Here is a 24,982-nt window from a genome sequence, read left to right as displayed (position 1 = left end):
CTTCACGACGTACCACCATTCTCACCTTCCTTCTCTGAGTTCTTCCCCCATTAACATAAACTCATTCGCCCTCTTAGGTTCCTATCTAACTTTCAAGTTGCTGTTGTCAGTTTATCCCATATAGTTTTTAAAAAAGCATAATGCTCAAGCCAGGCATTTTTTATTAAGCTGAACTGTTGTTTGGTTTTAAGAAAACTACAGAGAATATTTTTAGTTTATGGTTTTATGTATCTTTTGAAACTTTTTTTTTTTTTTTTTGCCTTGCCAGTAAAGATAAATCATGGTCAGAAAACAAGTGGGGCAGATTTTGCAGACAGGAAGTTCATTTGATGATGGTGGAGGAATCTGTGAAAAGGCAGCCTGGCCCTTTCCAGTTCTCTGAGGAAGAAAGTAACTGATGTTCTGTTACTGTGTTCCAGGGAAAGATTTCCAAGGAAGCAAGCTTAAAGTGTCTCTTGCTCGGAAGAAGCCTCCTATGAACAGCATGCGGGGTGGAATGCCACCCCGTGAGGGCAGAGGGATGCCACCGCCACTTCGTGGAGGTATTTACTAGATGTTTTCTCTGAGCTGTGTCTGTGTTAAAAGTTTTTCAATACACTTCTTGTCCTTGAGAAACCTGATTTCTAGAGTGGAGACAACCCCATAGAGACTAGAAGGGTGTGTGGCATCAGTATTAGATTGTTGAAGGAAGCCCTGGGTGATGCAAATGGTTGAGCACTTCACTAATAGCCGAAAGGTTGGCAGTTCGAACTCACCCAGAGGCACCTCAGAAGACAGGCCTGGCAGTCTACTTTTGAAAGGTCATAGCCTTAAAAACCCTGTGGTGCGGTTCTTCGCACGCATGAGGTCGCCATGAGTTGAAACTGACTTGGTGTCAGCTATTAACAATGATAGTGGATTTTGGCAGCAGTTGATATTGATCAAAAACGAGACTGTTGAATGTTGTTAATACATGTTCGTGGGCGTTAAAAGGGAGGTAGGGAAGAAGGTGGGTTGATGAGTCAGGGAGGCTGGATGCCCCATGGAGCCACTCTGCCTGGGCGTCATCTCTGCTGCTGCTGTGCTTTGGTTTCTCCATCTGTCCTAGAATTTGGAGTGGAAGCCAAGTGAAGTAATGTGCACAGAAAGGCTCTCCTCGGAACCTGGTGGTGGTTAGGAAGGTGCTGATGCCTGCCCTGGGCCTGGGGGCCTGGGGGAAAGCCTGGAGGCAGTGGGGAAAGGAGAACAGTGGTCTGTGGGAATTCATTAGGGATTTTGATTTTCCTTGAGCAAATCTGGTATTATAAAGAAGTGATTTGCTGCTGCTTGTTGCAGGTCCAGGAGGTCCTGGGGGACCCATGGGTCGCATGGGAGGCCGTGGAGGAGACAGAGGAGGCTTCCCCCCAAGAGGACCCCGGGGTTCTCGAGGGAACCCATCTGGAGGAGGAAATGTCCAGCACCGAGCTGGAGACTGGCAGTGCCCCAATCCGTATGTACTTCTCTTGGCAAATTGATACCCTGCTAGCAAAGCCTGGCCCTTTTGTCTCCCTTGTTCCCTATGGAGAGGAGGACTGCTGGCTTCAGCTTCTCTGTCCAGATGAGTGTAATGGTGATGGGGCCATGCATCACCGCTTCAGTGGCCTTCTGAAAGTCACCGTCCATCCCACCAGATGCACGTGGCTGTGCAGACATTCTGCTGGATCAGACACTGGTCCCGTGGCTGCGTTGCTGCCTGAGGCTGTGGCTCTAAAGCCATCTTCTGTGGACACATCCTGTCAGTGGTGCTTGTAGTACCTGGTTTTGACCTGGGGCCCAGCGCATGGTGGTCGAGTGCAGTGTGTACCTGCTCAGTGCCTCCTTTGCTTACTCAGCTGCAGCACCTTAGTTCACTTGCTGATTTCTACTGTGATGTCATTTTATACAGGGGTTGTGGAAACCAGAACTTCGCCTGGAGAACAGAATGCAACCAGTGTAAGGCCCCTAAGCCTGAAGGCTTCCTCCCACCACCCTTCCCGCCCCCGGGTAGGTACAGGTTTTATGAACATCCCCTCAGCGTCCTGGTACTGTGCCTCTCTTGTTAACTTGGCGGGCTTCGGAAACTACAGCTGCCCACTGCTAAGAATCAGGTTTCAATAAGTGCATCCCTGGTACTGAGCTCTTGAGGTTATAGTTGAATTTTCATTTCAGAATTCTGAATCGGGTGTTCAGCTTGAGTAAAGTAAATAGGAAACCCAATTTTGTTTCTGCTCTGGGTAAGGGAAGCAGAGCTGGAGCAGCCTCGGACATATCCACAGAACTTCTGCAGCCACCCAGCTCTCTGTCTCACTACTGATCTGTTGTATCCCACCCTTTGCCTTACCTTAGGTGGTGACCGTGGCAGAGGTGGCCCTGGTGGCATGCGGGGCGGGAGAGGTGGCCTCATGGACCGCGGAGGCCCTGGTGGTATGTTCCGAGGTGGCCGTGGTGGAGACAGAGGTGGCTTCCGTGGCGGCCGGGGCATGGACCGAGGTGGTTTTGGTGGAGGAAGACGAGGTGGTCCTGGGGGGCCCCCTGGACCTTTGATGGAACAGATGGGAGGAAGAAGAGGCGGACGCGGAGGACCTGGGAAAATGGATAAGTACGTGACCGTGATGGTGAAGCCAGCTGTGGGGCTGCTGATGGGTGGCGAGGGCAGCCTTTCCCAGTGTGACAGCAGGAAATGGGAAGCTGGTCTCAGTGCTTGGAATCAGTCAGAGAAGGAGGGTCTCTTTGGCTCTTTGGAGGGGTACCCTCTCGTCCCCCGTTTTAACCACGACCCCTCTTTGCCCTGCAGAGGCGAGCACCGCCAGGAGCGCAGAGACCGGCCCTACTAGACAGAACCCCGCAGAGCTGCATTGACTACCAGATTTATTTTTTAAACCAGAAAATGTTTTAAATTTATAATTCCATATTTATAATGTTGGCCACAACATTATGATTATTCCTTGTCTGTACTTTAGTATTTTTCACCATTCTTGGAGAAACATTAAACAAGTTAAATGGTAGTGTGCCGAGTTTTTTTTGTTTTTCTTTGTTTTTTTCCTTTTAAAGATAAGATGGTTGTTTAACTAAGACTAAACCAGTGGGAACCCCTTGTGAGCATGCTCAGTGTCGTTGTGGAGAACCAAGAGGGCCTATAACTGTAACAATGTTCATGGTTGTGATTTTTTTTTTTTTTTTTTTTTAAATAAAATTCCAAATGTTTATAAATGGTCATCCTTCTCAGCCTCTGTTCAGCAGTCACTGCCTATCTCCACGGAGCACACTTCTGCCCGCCAGATAGCAGCTCAGCCAAGTGTCACGTGAGGGAAGAGCTGAAGTGGCTGTGACATGAAAACAAAGCAGAACCACACAATATGTCAGTCGCGGTGCTGCTGCCAGGAAAAGGAGGGCTTAGTGTGCCATTCTGGACGTTGTAACCCCCATTTCTGGTTTGCAGGAAAGAGTGCTGTGCTGGAATATCTGTCCCTGGGGGCTTGGGGCCCTCATAAAACCTCTCTGACGTGAATGGACCTCTGAATGCCACCCCCAGGTGATGGTGGTAATGGACGTCCTTTGTCAGGCCCCCACACGCCCCTTAGATCTTTAGACTGAATGTCCGCCTCAGGGACAGCTTCCAAGGAACTCAGTGATGAAGAAGCTTCCATCTTGATGTTAAAAATGAGCTAAACCGTATATACTAAGGCCACTGTCAAGATCTTCCTGGCTGCCTTGTGCAGGGTTGGAGGTCAGGACTTGTTCTGAGGAGCATGTTTCTGAAATACTTGGAGAGGAAGTAAGATGAGCTTCAGACCCTTGACCTCCTAGCCTTTTTGGTCAGTCTTGTTGGATTTGCATAAAGATAAAATATTTAAGTTCAGGCCAATAGATCTGAGTCTCGGTGCCCTCCTGTGTGCTGGTGGCAAGGTTGGGACCCTAACAAGCTTCTCTGGGAAAAGAGGTTTTCCAAGTAAGCAGTTGTAACCCAGCCTATGAACAATGAAGTCAGTTGTGCCAGACACATACTGTTAAGAAACACAAACTCTGGCCTTGACCCATCCTCTCCAAGTCAAACAAAGACCAGCTGCTGTCCAGAGGTTCAAGGAGAGCTTGTGTGTCACCTTTAGCTGAGAGAAGGGGAAGATACGAGAATAATTTGGAATAAAGTATTTGCTTTGTGTCCCTTGCTTTATGGGAGCACCAACTTAGAAAGCATCCAAGGAACTGGTCTACTGCTTGGCTGCCCAGCTGGCCCAGAGTTTGCCGAACTTGACTGTGCCCTCAGGTGGGCTGGGCAGAGCCTTCTGCACTGATTCCCAGCCCTTCTGCTGGACAAGTCACGTAAGATTTAACGTCTCTACTGTTGTGCATTTTTCTGCTGAAAGACCCCCCCCCATATGAACATCCATTTGCTTGCCCACCTTCAAGAAAACCTCTTAGCCTCTCATCATCCCCCCACAGCCACTGCACCATTTTTCTATTCCCTTCTGCAGGAAAGTGTATGGAAAGCTTTGCAGCCACGCTTCTTTCTAGAACCCACTTGCAATCAATCTTGCCCCCACTGAAATAGTACTTAAAAGTCACCAATGAAATGACCTTGTTGCCAAATCAACACCCATTCATGTGACAGCTGGTGACTCCTGCTTTGAAGCTTGCTCTTGGGCTGGCTTTGGACCCCATTCCCTCAGCTCTTCTTTCTCCTTTGCTGCCACCTTGATGATGCCTAGGGGTCCCCGGGTGGTACAAACAGTTAATGTACTCGGCTGCTAACTGAAGGTTGATAGTTCAAGTCCATCCAGAGGCACCTCAGGAGAAAGACCTGGCCATCTACTTCTAAAAAGTCAGCCATTGACACTTCATGATGTACAGTTCTCTGACACATTGGGTCACCATGAGCTGGGGGCAACTGGCTTCCTGACCCCTAAAAGTAGGAGACCCCCAAGACTTAATGTTTGGACTCCTTTGACCCCTTATTCTCTGGCTGACCTCTGATCTGTGGCTTTAGATATCACCCGTATACTGCTGACACCCATCTGAGCACCAGCTGAGCTTGGGTGTCTGGTCAGTTGACAGAAGGACTTGATAACCCAGCCCTCCCTCTGTCCCAGCTCCACGAAGAGTAACACTTCCCCCGGGTGGCCGGAACCTTGGAGTCTTGGCTTTTCCGTTTTTCAGTATTTTTCTTCTAAGTTTTTATTGTGTTTTAAGTGAAAGTTCACAAATCAAGTCAGTCTTTCATACAAAAATTTATATATACCTCGCTATATACTCCTGATTGCTCTCGCCCAGACAGCACACTCCTTCCCTCCACTATCTTCATGTCCATTCAGCCAGCTGCCGACCCCCTCTGCCCCCTCATCTCCCCTCCAGACAGGAGCTGCCCACATAGTCTCATGTGTCTACATGATCCAAGAAGCTCGTTTTTCACCAGTATCATTTTCTATTCCACAGTCTAGTCCAATCCTGTCTGAAGAGTTGGCTTTGGGAATGGTTCCTATCTTGGGCTCCCCAGACCTTCTAGTCTCAGACCATTAAGACTGGTCTTTTTATGAGAATTTGAGGCCTGCAACCCACTGCTCTCCTGGCCCCTTAGGGGTTCTCTGTTGTGTTCCCTGTCAGGGCAGTCATTGGTCATAGCTGGGCACCATCTAGTTCTTCTGGTCTCAGGCTGATGTAGGCTCTGGTTCATGTGGCCCTTTCTGTCTGTTGGGCTCGTGATTACCTTGTGTCTTTGGTGTTCATTCTCCTTTGCTCCAGGTGGGTTAAGACCCATTGATGCATCTTAGATGGCCGCTTGCTAGCATTTAAGAACCCAGAAGCTACTTTTGGAGTCATTCTTGACACCTCATTCTCTCCCATGCCCTCCACACCATCCGTCTCTCTTTGAAGTATAATATGGCACAAATCCACACCTGCCACCTCACCTCCACCACTGCTGCAGTGGTCCAGGCTGTCCAGCTTCTCGCCCAGTACCTCCAGCAGCCCGCTCACTGGGCTCCCTGCTTCTCCCCTCAGCCCGTCTAGCCCCTTCTCACAGAGGTCAGAGTGAAGCAATTTCTTGACACCCTAAGTCATCAGCCTTCTCAAAACCCCCTGGAGGCGCCCACCACACTTGCTGTGCATGACCCAGTAGGCCCTACGCGATTACCCCAGCAGGCCCCTTGGCTCAGCTCCCATGCTCCGCCATCTTGCTCACTGCAGTCTAGCCACGTGGCCAGCACTGTTCCTCCAAGGGGCCAAGGACACTCCCACTTCGGCCTTGGCAGATATCCAAAGTCAACAAGGAGGTGTTAGAGCCAGGGTGCACACCCACAAGGTCCAGACTTAACCACGACATCACTGGGCTAAGTGCTTCAACACATTGAACTCTTAATAACCCTTTCAGGTAGGTAGTTCCTCTTAGATGAGGAAATGGAATAGAAAAGTCAAGGAACTTGCCAGTGAGGGGCTGAGATGGGGAGCAAAGGGCAGTCCCTCCCTCTCAACCTCTACTCTTGCCTCCCCGTGCACAGTCATCTTGTTTCTGAAAGGCTAGGGGCTTTGGCAGCGGAGGGCATGGGGTCAGCCCTCCTCCCCAGCCTACAGCCAGCACTAAGCCACTTTCCCCAATGTTGGGTAGTGACCCCTGACAAGCAGCCCTTGCGGGAAGCTGCTGCCCAGACAACCCTCGGCCTAGACTGCCAGTGCCTGCTACCTTTCTAGAGCTGGAGGCACCCTTGCCTGCAGAGGGGTTGACAACAGCATGAAATGGTCTAGGTTTGTCAGGCGGAGGAGACTCGGGCCTACTTTTCTCACACAGAAGATATGTCTGGACTGCACTGGGCTCACACTCCTCAGGCACTGTGAACTCAGCCCCATCACAAAGGGCTGCCACATGGATGGTTGGTGCCCGGCAAGAGAAGGAAGGTGGGCAGGGGACAGGTCAGAGAAAATGTCTTTCATAGGTTTAATCCCGGGCTCCAAACTCCTCAAGAGCCTCTGATCACAGTAAAATTCCAACCTCACAGTTCTGACAGGCCACTCCCTGCGGGCCTGGGCAAAGGCTGCGGGGTAAGCGAGGAGACTGATCTATGCCCCACACGTGGGAAGGCCAGTAGGAGTGGCTGGTCTGCATGCCCGGAAGGGGCTCCCAGGGCTGCCGCCGCTGGGGCCAAGGCAGTGTGCTGACCAGAGCCAACTACATATGCGCCTGGGAGCCGCATCCTGCCCACACAGAGCTGCCAGGCACAGGCCAGCCAGTGAGCATAGTGTGATGGAGACAGGTTGGGAAGCTTTCTGATAATGCTTCTTCCCTCTCTTGGAAGCATGGGAAGCAGTTCAAGGAAGCCTGGGATCACCTGGCCCTGAGCCAGGGCAGGAACAGACCAGCAGGTGCCCTTGTGTCTGGAACCATATGGACAGCAACCTGAAGCCCCCGTATATCACTCACTCATCCCCGGCAGTGCTCCCAGGCTCAGGCCGGCCCAGAGGTGGGAGACTCGAGTTGACCTGACCACTCCCCAGGGTTCTTGGAGCTGCCCACTACCAAGGTTGTGGCCTGTTAGCTTTGCTGGAAGCCTCTACAGCTATCTGATATCTAACTGCAACAAAGCTCAGTGGAAGGTCCACTGGCACCCAACAGTGGGCTCAAGGACCCCAGTCATGGGCCCACTGGCCACAGGCTGAGTCCAGCCTTCTGGGATAACCAAATTCTGTACACAGAGGCAGCTTCTAGAGGCCACGGGGACTCAGGGCATCTGCAGCCCAAACCTCCTGTCCCTCCAGCTGTTCCCGCAGCTTCCCTCAGTCCTGTGAGGAACAGGGTGGCCATATAGAGGCTGAGGCTACCACCGGTGGCCTTATGGGCCCCAGCCTGCTGCGCAACAGAGAGGATCAAAATGAGGCCCTCCGGTCAGGACCCACCAGTGAGGTCTGTGCCCCAGATGCCCCGTTGGAGGTGGTCTGGAGTGGACCTCAGTGATCACAGGCGATGGGCTGAAGAGAGGGAGAAGTCCCTTGTCCTCTTTGCCTCCATCACCCCTCTCCAGAAGAGTAGAAGACATGCCCCTCAGCCCCTGGCCAGCTCTGAGCTGAGTAATGGTATTATTTCTTACAACTCTGATACAACTACTTCTATTGTCCTGTTTTACAGATGGTGCAACTGAGGCCCAGGCAGCTCAACCATCTCGAATCCAATGACCAACAGCAGAGCCCAAGTTTAGTCCTACCTCTCCTAGTCCACACCCCACAGAACAGCAAGGTAGGTAAGAGCTAGATTCAAATCCCAGTTCTGCTACTCACTGCACACGTCCCTCCTCTCTGGGCCTCAGTTTCCCTGAATTGTAAAACAAGAACATGTAACAGTATTACAGCCCACCAGGTTATTTTGAGGATTAAATTACTGTAGTACCCACCCCCTGATCTGTGACATCACCCCCCGCCCCCACGCCTGGCAGTCCTCCTCTCCTTGGCAGTGGCAGGTCCGTCCTCGCAAGTACTCAGGCCCCATACCTGGGAGCCACTCTTAGCTCCTTTTGGCTCTGCCTTCACGCCACACCACTTCACCAGCACGTCTTGTTGGCTCTTCCCTCAAAATACAGCCAGAATCTGATGCCCCCTTACCACCTCGCTGACACTACCTGGTTGCCTCCCAGGACCCAGCTGCGTCCCTGCCCCCCACAGCAGCCACAGGGAATCTGTTAGCACCTAAGTCAGGTCATGCTCCTCCCCTCCTTTGCATCCCTCCTTGGTTCCCATGTTCCTCAAAGGAGGCATGGCCCTCAGGGCCCTGCTTGATCCGCCCCATCTCTCTACCCTTCATCCTTCCTTTCTTACCCCCTCCACTCCAGCCTCACCAGCCTCCTCACTCCTCACATGCCAGGCACACTTACACCTTAGGGCCTTTGCACTGGCCATTCCCTTCGCCTGACCATCCTTGCCCCAGATAGCCACACAGCTCCCTCCCTCACTCCTTCCCTGATCACTGATTTAAAATTGCAGCACCCACCAACCCCCACACTCCTGCTCTCTCTCACCTGGCTCCATCTCTCTCTTCCCCCAGCACCTCAGCGCTGTTTCAGCCCTGATAGTTGGGTCTGTTTGGTTCAGCACCTAGCAGAGACTCGGCACACAGTAGGTGCCATGTGTCAGCCATTACTATTACTAGTCACCTGCCTCCATCCCTCTGCAGTCTTGAGTCCTGAGAGGTGGAAGGACAGGGCACTTTGGGGCCTACACCCACCTCCACCCCCTACCCTTGTGTCCAGGGCATTGTGATGAGAATGGTACCACATCTGAAAGGTCCTGAGGACTCTGTAAAATGATGTGTGTGAGCAGCTTGGCACCAGGGAGTCTGGCACACAGTAGGTGCTCAATTAACATCCCTCACATAAGAGTCAGGGGCTTGGGCTCTAGAGCCGGCCTGCCCAGCATCCGCGTTCCACCAAGCTGCCCTCCTCACCAGCCAGATGGGGCATGATGAGATGTGTTCCTCAGTTGGCTCAATGAGTCCTTCCTGTGAAGGGCTGGGAAACACAGGCCTGACACACATTAGGAGCTTTAAGCTTTGAGTGCTGGCTATTGTTGGCGGAGCTTCCCCTGGCTGGCCCCACCCGGGCAGCGTGGCTGCCGCCCAGCCGGGCCAGGCCTCCCCGCCCAGCCGGCGGCAGCAGGGGGCAGGATTTCCCGGTGATTCGGCCAGTCCCTCCTCTGCAGTTTGAAAAGAAACCAGCGGAGCTTAACCCTCCAGCGCCGGGCCGTCCCAGGCAGCCGACTCCTGTTCCCGTGCTCCACCAGCCTGTGCCTACTCCAGGACAGCCGGAGGTGACCGCGGACTGGCCTCTCGCCCGCCCCGGGCTTCAGCGTCAACCTTGGCCACGGCCTGCCCCTCAGAGCCTCAGTGTCTTCATCCGTAAAACGGGCTCCCCGCCCTCAGGGTTAAAAATGAGCGTTCATTGAGCATTCAGCCAGGAGCCAGATACTGAGCGGGTGTCAGTAACTAGTGGCCATCCTCCTCCTCCCTGTGGGCCGGCACAGAGGGGAGGGAAGCTCCTAGTCCCTGGGCGCCGATGGCCTCGGTTATCTGGCCTGGGGAGGTCCGCCCCTGCCGGAGATGACTTTGCAGCCCCCGGCCCCTATCGCTTCCTGAGTTCATCTTGGGAACAGGCTGTGCTGCCTGCTCGGGGAGGCCACTGCTAGGGGACAGGGTGTAATGAAAAAGGACCAGTCCTCCTCCCCCAGTAGACCAAGGACGGTGGGGGGGCCCTGGTGATTGGCCTGGGCTGGGGGCGGCGTGCCTGAGCCGGTCGGAGCTCGGGGTCGGGGCTGCAGGAACTGGAGAAGGGGTCTCCTGGGGGCCGTGGTCCAGCCCCCGCCCTGGGATGCGGACTGCTGGGTGCCCTCTGCGCAGACTACGCGCTAAGACCCGGGTTCCCGGCCCGCCCCCCGTCGAGAGATTCCAGCTCCTCCCCCAGTCCGCCCTGCCCGCCCGGGAACGGTGCGTCCCCTTTAAGAGCGCGCGGCCCCGCCCGCCCCCTCCGGGCCAGATCCGAATTCCAGGGAGGCGGGGCGGAGATCGCGGGCGTGGAGGCCGCGGGAGCGGCGCTGGCGGCCGGACCCGGATCCGCTGTGGCTCGGGCGGCGCCTCCCCGCGGCGGCCCCGGGACGAACCGGCCCCTGCCGGGGCGATGCTCCCCGGGGCCGCGGGATGAGCCAGGTGAGCGCGGAGTCCCCCAGCAGCCCACATGCTGGAGCGCACGATGGGCGACCGGCGGCTGCGGCCTCGGTTTCCCGAGGCTGTGTGACCTTGGGTGGCCCCGCACCCTCTCTGGGCCGGGGACTGGTGGGGCCGGGCGGAGGCCTCCTGGCCCTGCACGCGCCGGACAAGGGCTCTGGGAAGGCTTCTTGGAGGAGCGGGGCCTGGCCCCGGATGGACGAGCTGCGGGATCGCGCCCCGAGATCAGCAACGCGGCGCGCCGACTGCTCTACGACCTTGAGCCGGCTCTTTCCCTCTTTGCGCCTCAGTTTCCTCGTTTGTAAAATGGAGATAATATCACCTGAGCCTGAGTCGATGGTGCGGGGAGGGCTCGGGGAAGCCCCGAGTGTGCGCACTTCGCGCTCAACCCTGGCCCCCTTCATGGCTGCTACTGTTTTTGCTGTTATGTCGTTATTATAATGGCACAGTCCTTGGGGAAGGGAGGCTGAGAGAGCAGCTGGGATGGCCCCAGCCCCTTACCCCTGAGCCGTGAAGATAACTCCTCCCAGGGGCGGGTCCAGGCCCGGCGGTGGGGGTGGTGAGGTGGTGAGATTCAGGCCAGGGCTTTGACTCTCTGGGGCTCAGTTCTTCACCTGTAAAATGGGGGCAGTGACGGTGGGCATCTCCCTGCGTGGGAGGGAGGCCTCAACTAACCCCTCATCCCCCCCAAAAAGAGCCATACAGCCAGTGCTTATGGAGTGCTTGTTCTGTGCGCTTTGTGGACACTAAGTTGTTTATAACAATGATCCCGTCGAGTTCTATGAGGCAGGTAATATTACTGTCACCATTGCACAAATTAGGAAACTGAGGCACAGAGAGTCTGAGACTCATTCAGCCTGACTGTGCACAGGTGGTCAGTGGCTTAGTATGTAGTGGGTATCACTGGGCCCTCTCAGCAATCCTGACCTGTGTCTCTGCCCACAGTGACTCGGCTGGCCCGGGCATGGCGGACCCAGTCGCAGGCATCGCCAGCTCTGCAGCCAAGAGCGTGCGGCCATTCCGCTCAAGTGAGGCCTATGTGGAGGCTATGAAGGAGGACCTGGCTGAGTGGCTCAACGCTTTATACAGCCTGGGGCTGCCTAGCGGTGGTGATGGCTTCCTGGCTGGGCTGGCCACAGGCACTGCCCTGTGCCAACATGCCAACGCTGTCACTGAGGCCGCGCGGGCCTTGGCCGCCTCCAGGCCAGCTCGCGGTGTGGCCTTCCAGGCACACAGCGTGGCGCCTGGCTCCTTCGTGGCCCGAGACAATGTGGCCACCTTCATTGGCTGGTGCCGTGCGGAGCTGGGTGTGCCTGAAGTGCTCATGTTTGAGACTGAGGACTTGGTGCTGCGTAAGAACGAAAAGAGCGTGGTGCTGTGCCTGCTGGAGGTGGCGCGGCGAGGGGCTCGCCTAGGCCTGCTTGCCCCCCGCCTGGTGCAGTTTGAGCAGGAGATCGAGCGCGAGCTGCGCGCCACACCCCCAGCTCCCAACAACCCTGCCATCGGGGAGGACCCCACTGAGGCTGCCCCTGCAACGGGGGCTTCTACCCGTGGGCCCCGCATGACGCCCAGCGACCTGCGCAACCTTGATGAACTGGTGAGTCCCCCTATGGGCGTGTGTGCTCGGCAGCACCTGCATATGCTTGCTTTTTGAACACTGTGTATCGGGCAACAGAGAGCAGAGCTGGTGCCTGCAACTGGCCCCTGAACCTCTCCAAACATGCCTGCACTGGGCCACACTGGTGTCTGCAGGACAGTCTGCCCCATGGTGTGTATGTTGAGCAACAAGTATATACTTGGCTTAAGGCGGTGGTTAGGCCCAGAGAGGAGGAGGTGCCAGGTGAGGTCACCCAGCCCAGCTGGGCCAGCACCATCACATGCCCCCACTTCCCTAAGTACTGTGCATTAGTTCACCCAGGAAGGCTGTATGATTTGAACACCTCCTGTATGCGCCCTGCACTTGGGTGCTAGACATCCACACCCTCACAGAGCTCAAGATATGGTCTGGGTGCCTGACACTTGGCTGAGATGAGGCATGAAGCCTGGGCAAGATGCCTGGCATACAGTAGGCACTCGGAGAGTACCCGGTGAGCCCCCAGGGGCTCCTACTCCCCAGGGCTCTGCACATATCTGGTAAGCCAGCCCTGAGTTGCTGCCAGTGGGAGCAGTGGTCCATTCCGGAGCCGTAGGATTAGTTCTACTCTAAGTGTAGGAGGGCCATGTCCCCTTGCTCCCAGGAGCAAGGTGTCCCCTCCACCCCCCGGTCTAGGCCAAGAGTTTCCTTATCAGGAGTCAGGGCTATGATGTGCCCGTCCTGGAGGCGGATGGCTGGATGGCAGTGGGCAGAGGCTTTGTCCCACACCCGGCCTGGGCCAGTTCAGCTGAGGCTCCACCTGCTCATTTCCTCCGGCGCCGCCGCTTTGGGTAGGGACGTGGGTGGGGCCGCCCACACAGCCAGCCTGGCAACCCCAGGCCCAGGGAGCGTTGTGCTCATCCAGACCTGTGTGTGCATGTTGGGATGTGCCTGTGCCCATGTGTCCCTGGCCTGCCAGGGGCGTGGGGCCCCCTGCACTCGTGACCTGGCTTCTGCATGTGTCTCAGCCTCCTTGTCTGGGAAGTAGGGAAAGGGAGAGTGAGGATGGGCTCCAGAGCCCCCCCACCCCGGCTCGGGTTCCTGGGGCGCTGTCCAGACAGACCTGGCCTGACTGCAGCCCCTCCTCTCCTGGGCAGCTCCCTGACCCCTGAAAGCCAGAAAGGTTTGCTGGTGAAAGGTCAAGTGCAGAGGCTGCACTCAAGTGTGGGACAACACAGAGTCCATGCCCCTCTCCCGGAGAACTCACTTCCTCTTGACCCTGGAGCAGCTGACCTCAAGTCTAGGGGGAGAGCCTTGACCCCTGACCCCCAGCCTCTGCTCTCTGGCCTCAGGTGAGGGAGATCCTGGGCCGATGCACCTGCCCAGACCAGTTCCCCATGATCAAGGTCTCGGAGGGGAAGTATCGTGTGGGGGATTCCAGCCTGCTCATCTTTGTGCGGGTAAGAGTCCAGGTGCTGGCCCTGCAGGTGGCAGCTAGGGGTGATGGGCTACCAAGCCCAGGGGATACGACTGTGACCTGCCCACACCGGGTCCCACAGGTGCTGAGGAGCCACGTGATGGTGCGTGTGGGTGGCGGCTGGGACACGCTAGAGCACTACCTGGACAAACACGACCCATGCCGCTGCTCCTCCACTGGTCAGTGCCTGGGTGGGCAGGTGGGCACCCGGGGCTGGCTCTGCACTGCTCTGTCCCTCATGGCTGTCTGTTCTCTCTCCCTGCAGCCCATCGCCCACCCCAGCCCAGGGCTCAAACCTTCACTCCCCAGAGGGTGTCACCCACCCCAAGCCCCCGAGCTGGTAGCCCGGCCCCTGGGGGTGAACGCCGGGGCTCCCGGCCTGAGGTGACCCCCATTAGCCTACGCAGCTCCAAGGAGGGGCCTGAGACCCCACTCAGGTGAGCCGCAGGAGGATGTGGGCTTGAGGGGTCTGGAGGGTGGGGGTGGGGGCATCTCGCTGGCCTTGATGACGCAGAGCCTGTCGCTCCAGAGTGACTCACGCTCTGGGAAAAGTTCCTGTGGGTGGGGGTGGGGCCCGGCTTCCCGTCTCCATGACAACCCAACCAAACGAACAACACAGCTGGGGCAGGCCCTGGTGGGCGGGCAGCCAGTCCAACCCCAGCTTCCTCCTGGCCCGCCCCAGGAAGACAGGAGGCCTGAGGCAGGGAGCTCAGGGACCCGAGGCCATGTTTCCTCTGCTGGCTTTGGGGCCTCAAGCGGCCACAGGAAGCTGCTGCTATGTGTCTTACTTCTCCCTGGAAGTCCCCAGGGCAGACAGATGCCCTTGAAAGTTCCCTGCCACCACTGCTGGCCACAGGTCCCCCATCTGGCCACACATCTGCTCACTCCTCTTCCTGTCCTTTCTGTGATGTTCCCGTCTCCCTTGTTCCCCCACCCCAGGCCCCGCGATCAGCTGCCTCCCCAGCCCCGCTCTCGCCGCTACTCGGGGGACAGTGACTCCTCAGCCTCCTCAGCCCAGAGTGGCCCCCTTGGCGCCCGCAGCGACGACACAGGCACTGGCCCCCAGAGGGAGCGGCCCAGCCGACGGCTGACCACAGGCCCCCCAGCCTCCCCAAGGCGGCCCCCTACCCCACGCAGCCAGTCCCGAGACCGGCTGGACTGGGGTCGGCCCCGAGGGGCCCCAGGGGGCAGGGGGGCCCAGTTGGTGGCCCCCAGCCCTACCCGCCGGGCGAGGAGCCAGAGCCGTGAGGAGCAGGCTGTGCTCCTTGTGCGCAGGGACCGAGATGGGCAGCACTCGTGGGTGCCACGGGGCAGGGGCGGCAGGGACTCGGGCAGGAGCAGCCCCCAGACGCCCCGGGCCCGCAGCCCCTCATCACGCCGACCTGCCCGGGTTCCTAGCCCTGGTCCAGAGTTGGGCAGCACACCAGCCAGCGTCTTCCGCACGCCCTTGCAGCTGGACCCACAGCAGGAGCAGCAGCTGTTCCGATGTCTGGAAGAGGAGTTCTTGGCTAACGCCCGGGCCCTCAAGGCTGCTGGTGGGAACCCCACTGGCCCTGTCCCTGACCCAGCTCGAGCCCCGGACCCTCCAGCCCCCGACTCGGCCTACTGTTCCTCCAGCTCCTCCTCCTCCTCTCTCAGCGTCCTGGGCGGCAAGTGTGGCCCCCCCGGGGACCCTGCCCAGACAGCCAATGGGCAGTCCAGGCCCCGAGGCCCAGCCCTATCCAGCTCTTCCGATGAGGGCAGCCCCTGCCCTGGTGTTGGGGGGCCACCTGATGCACCTGGGACCCCCCTTACCGGCCCGGAGCCCTTGAGAACCTGGGCCCGAGGCCGGATGGACACACAGCCAAATCGGAAGCCCTCCCGCATCCCCACGCCGAGTGGCCCCCGCCGCCCATCCGGACCCACAGAGCCTGGAGCCTGGCGTGCCCTGCACTCGGTCAGCACAAGTGCTGAGCCGGATTCCTGGATGTGATGGACCGGCCCAGCAGCCCCCAGGCCCAGTTCCTTCTCCCTTTCCTTTGTGGCCTTAACCCCTCTGCATCAGGGAGCTCCCTCTGCCTCTTGGGTTCCAGACCTCATGGGACCAGCCCTCTCGGGACCACATGGCACAATAGGACCTGTTGTACATTCCGGGTAGCGGGTGAGCGTTGCTATTTAATTACTAATATTATTGAATGCCTTAGAGGAGGCCGGGCTGGCTTAGTGCCCTGTAGTAGGCCTGTGGCCCTGCAGAGCCTGACAGTAAAGTTTTGCTCCAGCCGCTTCTGTCTCCTTTTTAGGGGTTCTGCTTTGGGGTTCCTTGTTACATGTTGGGATTCTAGACTTGCCCAGTGGTTCTGACCTCCAGGCTCAAGCCCAGCCCCCACACTCTGCCCATCCCAGAAATGCCAGATGCACCTGAATCACTTGCCCCTTTATTGCCATGTGATGGGTGTGACAGAACAGTTTGCCCACTGAAGCTCCAGGAGCAGCCTGGGAGCTTCCAGTTAGATTCATAGCCAAGTCCTTCCATCCCGTGGGATCGGGGCTATCCGACCCAATAAGGTCCCAGAAAAATCCAGTGAGTTTGGGGCATGGTTGGGTACGATGAGATTGAAAGGTCTATAGCCCCAGGATACTGGGGTGGGAATTTTCCTCATCCAAGCAGGGCGGAGACTCGTCCTGTCCAATCGGAGGGAAATGAGGCAGTCGTCCAATCTGGGCCCCGGGGTGTGCCAGGATGCAACCTTGTCCAAGTCGGTCACATGAGGCTGCAACGCGCTGGGTGCAGCGCCCCCTGCAGGCGCAGGGCCGGGTGCGCAGGGCGAGCCCGCACCAGAGCGCAGCGCAGCAGCTCGCGGAAAAGACGCAGCACGTGCCAGTTGTACTTGGCGGAGCACTCGAGGTAGCCGCAGCGCCAGCCCCTGCGCACCAGGGCGGCCAGCGCTCGCCGCGGCCCGAAGCGCAGCCGCTGCCGGTCCCGCTTGTTGCCTACCACGAGAATGGGAGCCTCGGGTGCACCTGCCGGCCTAGAGGCCGGGTGGGAGTCAGACGCAGTGCCGAGGACCCCACAGCTGGAGAATGTCCCCAGTGGGTATACACATAGCAGGAGCATCCTCTCCTGCAGCCAGAGACCCCCGGCAAACACCAGGGCCGTGTGGGCCAAAGACTGCATATGGCCAGAGACCATTGGCAGACAAAGGCCTTGCCTGGACAACTCGAAACCCGGGCCAGGACGGCAGGAGACCCCTCCCATCCAACACGGGAAGAGATGGGGTCCGACCAGCAAAAGCCCCCTTCCCCCATCCCGCCGGCCGCACCCCACCTGGTCTCAGCGATGCGCTGCCGCAGCACCTTCACATAGTCAAAGCTGTCAGGGCTGCAGATGTCATAGACGAGCACGAAGGCGTCCGTGTCCTGCAAGCTCCAGCCCTTAGGGTCTGGCCCCTCCTGGGGACAGGATACCGGGGTTTGCAGTGACCTTCATGCTAAGCCCACAGCTTGTCCTCAGCCCGAGGCCTCCCAGATCCCTGCATCCCACATCTCTGCGGCCGCCCCCCCACCCCATACACGGCCAAGCTCTTAGGCCTAGGGCCCTCATGGTAAAAATTTCCAAACAGTGCCTGGAACCTGGCAGCCACCAGCCCTGTCCTTCCCCTCTGTCTCCTCTCTACCTCCTACTGGAGGCTGTGCTATCTGTCCACCCCCATTTTCCCCTACCTCCTTTCAGCTTTCCACAGACTCAACCTGGGTCAGGCCACTGCCCCCCTCAAATGCCCTCCCTGCCTCCAAGACCAATTCCAAAGCCCTTACCTAAGCCCGTGTCCCCACTGGCCTTCCACCCTACTGATGGTCATGCAGCCCTATGCATTTAGGCCTCCCCACCTAAGCATGTGATGTACTATCTGGAAGGTTCTTGCCACCTCTTTTTTTTTTTTTAATTAATTTTTATTAAGCTTCAAGTGAACATTTACCATTCCAATCAGTCTGTCACATGTAGGTTTGCATACATCATACTCCCTTCTCCCACTTGCTCTCCCCCTATTGAGTCAGCCCTTTCAGTCTCTCGTTTCGTGCCAATTTTGCCATCTTCCCTCTCTCTCTATCTTCCCATCTTGCCACCTCTTTTAATCAAAATTTCACTCATCCATCCCAGCTGGACCCAAATGTCACCCTCTCCAAGAAGCCCGGCCTAATCCTGTCTCCTCTTTCTTCCTCACCTCTGAGAGGAGGAGGACTGAGCTCGAAGGACTCAAGGTTTGTTCTGGACTTGGCACAAATTACTAAACAAGTCTTTGCTCCAGGTCACGGGAATAAGAAAGCAGGGTGAGAATGACCCCTCCCCCCCACACACACACTAGAAAGTTCATCCCTGTGTCTGGCCCCAGTCCCTCCCACTGCAGCTCTGCTCAGCACCCCAAACACAACTCTCAGGGGGCACTGCCACCCATCCAGATCTACCAGTGGACCCAAGCAAACACAAAGGCACCCCCTAGAATAAGAAAAAAATCACTTTGCAACATCTCCGGGACTCAGGCCTGGGCCTGAGGAGCCCCTTGACAGGTGGGGAGAATTACTTTCACTAGGAAGAAACCCCTGCACCCATCCATCCTTCGATCCCTGAACGCGGCTGGACGCCCAGGGGCGGTCCACTCGGACAGGCATGCGTGCAGGGAGTACACACACCCCCATGCTGTTACACGCCCCAGTCCTCCCCTTGAGCCGCTACCTCAGGGCCGTTTGAGCTTGGATCCGAGCCAGCGCCGTCGCCGTCGCGGATGCTCAGGTCGTAAACAGCGCCGTCGAGCAGCACCGCGGGCCGGTATAGGTGCGGCCCGTCCGTGGGCCGGTGGCGCTCGGGATAGTCGCCGAACAGGAACTGGCGGATGATGGCCGTCTTGCCCACGCCCGGGGCGCCCAGCACGGCCACCCGCAGGCTGCCCCCCATGGCCCGCCTGAGCTGCTGCGCCCGGCACCCAGGAGCTTCATGGGCCGGCGCAATGCTGTGCGCCCACGGTCCTGAGTCCCGAGCGCCCTACCCGTGCGCCCCGGCCTCGCCGCGCTCCTTGTCGACCCCCGGAGCACCGGGATCCGGGAGAGGCCAGGCCCGAGGTCGGAGCCGGCGGCCGGAGGGCAGACAGACCGCGGAGCCGGCCGACGGCGGACGCACAAGCAGCTCCGGCGGGTGCTGAAGCCGGGAGGGCGCAGGACGGCGCCGCGCGCAGACACCGCCTACGCCCCGCGGCGCGAAAGAAGGTGCCGCCGGCAGTGCGGGGCACCGGGGTCAGACCTCCTCGTGGCTCGGGTCCCGCAGGGGAGCGGAGCCTTAGTCCCTCTGTCCTCCCCTCGCTCCAGCGCCCCGAGTCACCGCCGCAGCCGGCGGCGCGAGCGAGCGGAGCCTCTGGGAGGCGGCGATGAGGTAACCGCTCGCCCGCCCCTCCTACCTGCTCCCCCGCCCCAGGACTTCCCTCCCGGGAAGGGTCGCGGGAAGGTGACCGGGGGCGGGCATCCCAGGGAAGACCCCCTTCCCCCTCGGTGCACCGCACTCCTCTCACCTGGTCCAAAATAGAAGTCTTTGCCCGCCCACGGCTGCTCTCCAAACACCGCTTCTCCCAGCTGGCTCCTGACAAACCCGGCCGGCAACAGTCAGGCTGCCCGCGGTCGGGTCCCATCCCAGCGGTGTGACCTTGGGCGAGTCTGCGCTGTGTCTCCGCCCCATGTCCTGAGAATCTACTACTGGCAGACCTTTACTGAGCTAATACCTACGTGATGCTAGAATCTACGCCGGCAACCTGGGGTCTCAGTTTAAGAGATGAGGAAACTGAGGCCGGAAAGAGGTATCTCCGACGCTAGAAGGGCAGTGGGTGCCCCACCCACTTTATGACCTCCTCTGAGGCCCATCCACCTTCCTCCTGCTCGGCTACCAAACAATATTCCAAATGGCTGTCATGGCAGCGAGGGGGGACAGAGAAGGCTGAGCCCGGCAGGCCTGGTCAAAGCAGCTCAGCCCCAAATCCCTGTCCCAGCAAGGCTGGAGGTGAACAAATACAGAAAAATCTGGAAATCAGCACCACCCCAGACCAAACCCAACCAAACCCAAACCCAAACCATTGCTGTTGAGTCCGACTCATAGGGACCCTATAGGACAGAGTAGAACTGCCCCAATAGTGTTTTCACTGAGCAGCTGGTGGATTGGCACTGCCGATCTTTTAGTTAGCAGCTGTAACTCTTAACCACTGCACCACCAGGGCTTCCAGCACCACCCGGGACACTGCTGAGACCGGTGTTTTTCACACGCCTCCACCTGTAGCTTTCTCAAAGCTATGCAGCCCCCAGATCAGACTCCCAAAGCCCACACTCCCCTGTCTGGAGCCTGTTGGGAAGCTCCTTCCCATCACAGTTTGGAAAGTCTGGGTTTGCCCAGCACCCCATTCTCAGCTGGCTGTCCCCCTCACAGTGGGAGGCTCCCACATCCCTGACCTTTACATGGCGCTGCCTGGGTGCCCTGTGAAATGCACAGACATCTCTGTATGTCTGCACCAGCCAAGGGTTTCATTTATTCATCTCTTCAACAAACATTCCCAATCTTACTGCTTGCCAGGATGCTGAGATGGGTTAAAAAAAATTCTGGCCTCGGGAGGAAAGATTCTAGAACACATGGGATTCAGAAACTGTAAAGGCACAGGCAGCATGCCCACCCCAGCCTGAGGGAAGCAAAGGAGAGGGTGTGGGAGGAAGAGCTAAACCATGGGAGGGGGATGCATCCTCCAGGGAGCAGCTGACAAACCGGAAGGTGCTTCTCCTGAGTAGGGGAGTGTTTTCATTCCCCAATGCTGGGTCAGCACTTGATTGGCTTTCACTCTTCTCCTCAGGCCACTAGGGAGCTCAGAGTCAGATTGTGGCCACCTCAGGTGCTCCAGGTCTTCAGGCCCAGAGCATGGGGCCCCCTGGCTTCATCTACCTGTCCTGCCCTGATTCCCTTTCACCTGGTTTGCCCTCTCTTGTTTTAACTTAGCCTCTGGGTTCTGTGAGCTGCCTCAATTCCTTCCAGAAATGAAGTCCCTTCCCTCTTGGCATTCTGCAGGGTGTGGTGCTGAGTTGAGGGTGGTCTTCTGCAGGGCCACTTGGTGGAGCCTACTCCCGGGCCTGGAGCACCGTCTCATCCCACTGCCAGGGGAGCTCTGCTCACCCTTAGGAGTCAGCTCTGGGAGCTCTCTGTCTGGAAACGCTTACCTGCTTTGTGCTCAGGCAGAGTCAACTGGCTCCCTGTCCCTCCTCTTGGGCTATGCTTTGGATTCCCAAACAGGACTGTGTGAGAGGCATCCCTGGGCCCCAGTGTGAGCTCTTGGTGTGTGTTTGTGGTATGACGGAGGTCACGGTAGACAGAGGGTGTCCTATGGCCCCTACAAAGCCTTGCAGACTCCACAGGGTAACACATACCCTAGGAAGTCCTTGCACCACCATCATCAGCTGCTGTTCCCATTTACCGAAGACCAGGGTATGCCAAGCCCTGACCTGGAGGTGCACATTCACTGAGCCTCCAGGCCCCTCCAGTGTAGGTGCAAGGGCTGTGCCTCTTTTATGGGTGAGGCCATTGAGGCTCAGAGGGAGGCAATGATTTGCCTGATTGTCCAGCAGGAAAGCCGCAGCTAGGGAACTGGAACCCAGGACCATAGGGGCTCTTCAGCCTGACCCTTCTGAGAAGTTCAACTTTATCTGGGCCCAGAAGCCCAGGAGGGCTTCAGGAGGTGGCAAGCAGGAGCCTAAGGCCCTGTGGAAAAGGGCTTGGGGAGGACCTTGTCACCCATGGAGCTGAGCTGAGCTGTGTTCAGGACCTCAAAGCCAATCTATGGCAGGAGCGGGGAGCCCTGAGGCCAGGCGTCCCAAAAACTAGTAAGCTGGGGGATTTGGGCTGCCTGTTTGCCTGGGGTGAGGATTTTGAAGTTTCTCTCACTGTTCTCCTTACTCTTTCCCCAAGGTGGGGCTGCTGGGCTGCTGTCTGCTGTACCACCCCGAACCCCAGGACCCCCTGGCCCTCCTCACCTGAAGCACTGGACAGGTGCATTCAAGTGTCTACACATCTGCTCCTTCAGCAGATGGGACAGGGGACCAAACCAGACACTGCTGCCCTCTGTGTCCCATGAGGGAGACAGACATGCAGCCAGACACAGAGACAGAAGCGCCGGGCTAGTTCAGGCCTGGGGGACTGAGGAGACTCAGGAGAGGCACTCTGTGGCCCAGAAGAGGGTGGGGGCTTAGGAGGGGGGCTCAGAAAGGGCCTGATGACACCCCTAAACAGACCCCCGAGGATTAAGTCACAGAGAGTGGGGTGGGCTGGGAGCCCTTGAGAAGGCCTGGGGCTAGTGGAGAATTCTGCTCCCCCTAGTTCACTGCGCGCCTCCCCAAGCCAGCCAGCTGGGCATTCTCCCCACCATGCGGCCTTTGTCCACATGGCTTTTTCCCTACTGGTCTGACTCTAGTGTTTCCCAGGGGTCAAGTGCCCTGGACTGCATCCAGCTCCGGGGAGTCGGGGGGAGGAGGGTGTCTCGGGTTCAGGCCACCTCTGGCCCAGTGGTCTCAGGCTTTAGTAATTATAATAACTCCTCCCCTTGCTTGTGGCTGGTCAGCCTCCTGCGGACTGGGCTGGGTTTTACAATCATCAGGACACAAGGAGGCAGCACAGGGCAGGGCTTCCCTGTGGGGCAAGGCTTCTGAAGTGAGACGTCTTGGTTTGAAACCTGCTGCTGCAGCTTCCTCCCAGGGTTGTGCCATCTGTGCCACTTACTTCAACTCTCTGAGCCTTAGTTTCCTTCTCTGACCCTTACTAGGTTAGACTTCATGGAGTCGTTATGGGATAAAACGAGACGATACAAATCAAGACAATTTAGTAGGGTTGGAAGGATAAAATTGGTATCTATAAAACAATTCCCTATTTATATATACATAGTTTTTTAGTTACCAGTTACAAGATACAATGGAGGATACGTGGGTATGGAGTCTCTGGGTAGTGCAAACGGGTAAGTGTCCATCTTGGAAGAAAGGTCTGGAAGTCTTCCAAAAGGTCACAGCCATTGAAAATCCTATGAAGTGTAGCTCTGCTCTGAAACACACAGGGTTGCCATGAATCAGAATCAACTCAATGGCAACTAATTTATGTATGTATATGTGGGTCAGTATGGGGCTCTGTCCACTGAGAGGGCCTAGAAGAAATGGCACCCCAGTAGTAACAAGCACACCCAGCCCCCAGATTTTGGTTTCTAATACCACTCTCCAATCAAAGCAACCAGGGCTCCTTAGAGAAACGGCTGGTTGTAGGTTTGGGGCCAGAAAATACCAGATAAGCCTGGAGCATGTGACAGTGCCAGAAAATAAAGAAGTGCTCAAAAAATAAAAGGATAGGGGTATGTCAAAGGGACACACAGCCAACCTGAAAGAGCTCCCAGTGGCAAAAGCTGGAACAATTTGAGCAACAAAATGAATAACACAGTATTGGGTTAAACTCAAAGTATAAAATAAATACCCTTGAGTCTATGCTGATATAAATGACTGAATAAATAAATAGATGTGGGAGAAGAAACAAATCTTCCTTACAGAAGAGTTCCAAATAATTTATGTAAATACTTCCCCCTACCCTTTCCCTTGTGCAGGCTTTACTTGGTGACTTGCTTCTAAAGACTAGAGTATGGAAAGGTGGAAAATGTCACTTCACGGTAGAGAAGCCTGGAAACACTACCCTGGCCAGGTGATCCAGGCTAACGTCATCAGCGATAAGTCACGTTGGTAGGATGTGACCCTGGTCTGATGTGATGAGATGGGCCCATCTGTGGTCCCCTGGGGTATTCTTCCCCCACATAACTCCAGGCTAACCATGAGAAAAACATCAGACAACCCAAACTGAAGGACATTATACAAAATACCTGACCAGTACTCCTCAAAACCGTCAAGGTCATGAAAAACAAGGAAGGTCTGAGAAACTGTCACAACGAAGAGGAGGCTAAGGAGACATAACTACATGTAATGGGGTGTCCTGGAGAGACAGCAAGGCCATTAATGGGAAAACTAGTGAAACCTAATAAAGTCTGGAGTTTAGTTTTTTTAAAAATCACATATTACAATGCGTGCAAGCAACACTCAGTGGCAGATGATGGAAACTGACACAATTTGTGCTTGCTATAGCAAGAAAATCTAACCTATTCTGGAGTTCTCTACTTGGTGAGACAAGCTGTTATATAGACTTAAATAGTGTAAAAATTATATATTATATAACATTCATTTTATAAAATTTGGAGCATATGGAAAAGATACCATTTACAAAAGGAACTAAAAGATGGAAAATACCCAAGAATACATGTGGGAATAAATGTGCGTGCCAAAACTTTTAAATGAAGAAAATTTAAAATATTACAAACAGATGTAAAAAAAGGCATGAATCAGTGGGACGGCATCTACTCCCGTGCTTGGATATAAAGATCAATATTATAAATGTTTGATGTGATCCAAATAAAAATAGCATCCATTTTTTCTAAAACAAACTAGTTCTGAAGTTAAAACTGGAAGAAGAGGGGAGTAAGGGGGTACTTATAAATTATCTCCTCAAGGTAGAGTCAACCTTAATGATGTGCATGGAGCCAAGCTTTCGGGACCTTCATCTGCTGATGCAGCACGACTTAAAATCAGAACAGCTGCAAACATCCATTAATAATAGTAATGTGAAACGTAGGAAGTATGAATCTAGGGAAATTGGAAATTTTCAAAAATGAAATGGAACCCATAAACATAAACTTCGGTATCCTAGACATTAGCGGTTGAAATAGACTGGTATTGGTCATTTTGAATCAGGCAATCATATGGTCTACTATGCTGGGAATGACAAATTGAAGAGAAATGGTATCGCATTCATCATCAGAAAGAACATTTCAAGATCTGTCCAGAAGTACAATGCCGTCAGTGATGGGATAATATCCATATGCCTACAAGGAAGACCAGTTAATACAACTATTATTCAAATTTACATGCCAATCATTAAGGCCAAACACGAAGAAACTGAAGATTTTTTACCAACTTCTTCAGTCTGAAATTGATCAAACATGCAATCAACATGCATTGATGATTTCTGGAGATTAGAATGCAAAAGTTGAAAACAAAGAAGAAGGTTAAGTGGTTGGAAAATACGGCTTTGGTGATAGAAACGACCCCAGAGATCACATGATGGAATTTTGCAAGATCAATGGCTTCTTCATTGCAAATACATTTTTTCAACAACATA

The 24,982-nt window shown here is 55.9% G+C and overlaps 3 protein-coding genes and 1 non-coding gene across 7 annotated transcripts in view; 3 read left to right on the top strand and 1 right to left on the bottom strand.

The window, feature by feature from the left end:
* Positions 1 to 3,180, top strand: part of EWSR1 (EWS RNA binding protein 1) — a 32,255-nt gene extending 29,075 nt beyond the window's left edge. For 2 of the 4 annotated variants that reach the window (XM_049865609.1, XM_049865607.1), the window contains exons 13-17: positions 420 to 542; positions 1,315 to 1,468; positions 1,904 to 2,001; positions 2,344 to 2,596; positions 2,792 to 3,180. In XM_049865609.1, coding sequence (XP_049721566.1) covers positions 420 to 542; positions 1,315 to 1,468; positions 1,904 to 2,001; positions 2,344 to 2,596; positions 2,792 to 2,831 — 668 coding nt within the window. In that variant the 3' untranslated portion in view covers positions 2,832 to 3,180. The remainder of the gene's footprint in view (positions 1 to 419; positions 543 to 1,314; positions 1,469 to 1,903; positions 2,002 to 2,343; positions 2,597 to 2,791) is intronic. The other 2 variants (XM_049865610.1, XM_049865608.1) reach the window with 1 other exon arrangement.
* Positions 3,181 to 9,875: 6,695 nt separating this feature from the next.
* Positions 9,876 to 16,113, top strand: GAS2L1 (growth arrest specific 2 like 1). The gene is made up of 6 exons (XM_049866589.1): positions 9,876 to 10,669; positions 11,633 to 12,284; positions 13,613 to 13,720; positions 13,820 to 13,916; positions 14,003 to 14,174; positions 14,677 to 16,113. Exons 2-6 carry the CDS (start codon positions 11,652 to 11,654, stop codon positions 15,707 to 15,709), a joined length of 2,043 nt encoding a protein of 680 aa, XP_049722546.1. The 5' UTR covers positions 9,876 to 10,669; positions 11,633 to 11,651; the 3' UTR covers positions 15,710 to 16,113.
* Positions 16,114 to 16,151: 38 nt separating this feature from the next.
* RASL10A (RAS like family 10 member A) lies at positions 16,152 to 19,147 on the bottom strand. Its single transcript, XM_049866590.1, has 3 exons — positions 18,446 to 19,147; positions 17,042 to 17,166; positions 16,152 to 16,745 (listed from the first exon to the last, which is right to left on the bottom strand). Exons 1-3 carry the CDS (start codon positions 18,662 to 18,664, stop codon positions 16,478 to 16,480), a joined length of 612 nt encoding a protein of 203 aa, XP_049722547.1. The 5' UTR covers positions 18,665 to 19,147; the 3' UTR covers positions 16,152 to 16,477.
* Positions 19,148 to 23,838: 4,691 nt separating this feature from the next.
* LOC126066183 (small nucleolar RNA SNORA28) lies at positions 23,839 to 23,960 on the top strand. The gene has a single exon (XR_007515035.1). It is a non-coding gene; the product is annotated as a small nucleolar RNA SNORA28 (small nucleolar RNA).
* Positions 23,961 to 24,982: the final 1,022 nt, after the last annotated feature.

The sequence above is a fragment of the Elephas maximus genome, chromosome 22 (genome assembly GCF_024166365.1).
Source record: "Elephas maximus indicus isolate mEleMax1 chromosome 22, mEleMax1 primary haplotype, whole genome shotgun sequence".
NCBI lineage: Eukaryota > Metazoa > Chordata > Mammalia > Proboscidea > Elephantidae > Elephas > Elephas maximus.
Note: the sequence above shows the minus strand (reverse complement) of the source record. Positions and strands in the feature narration are given on the sequence as shown.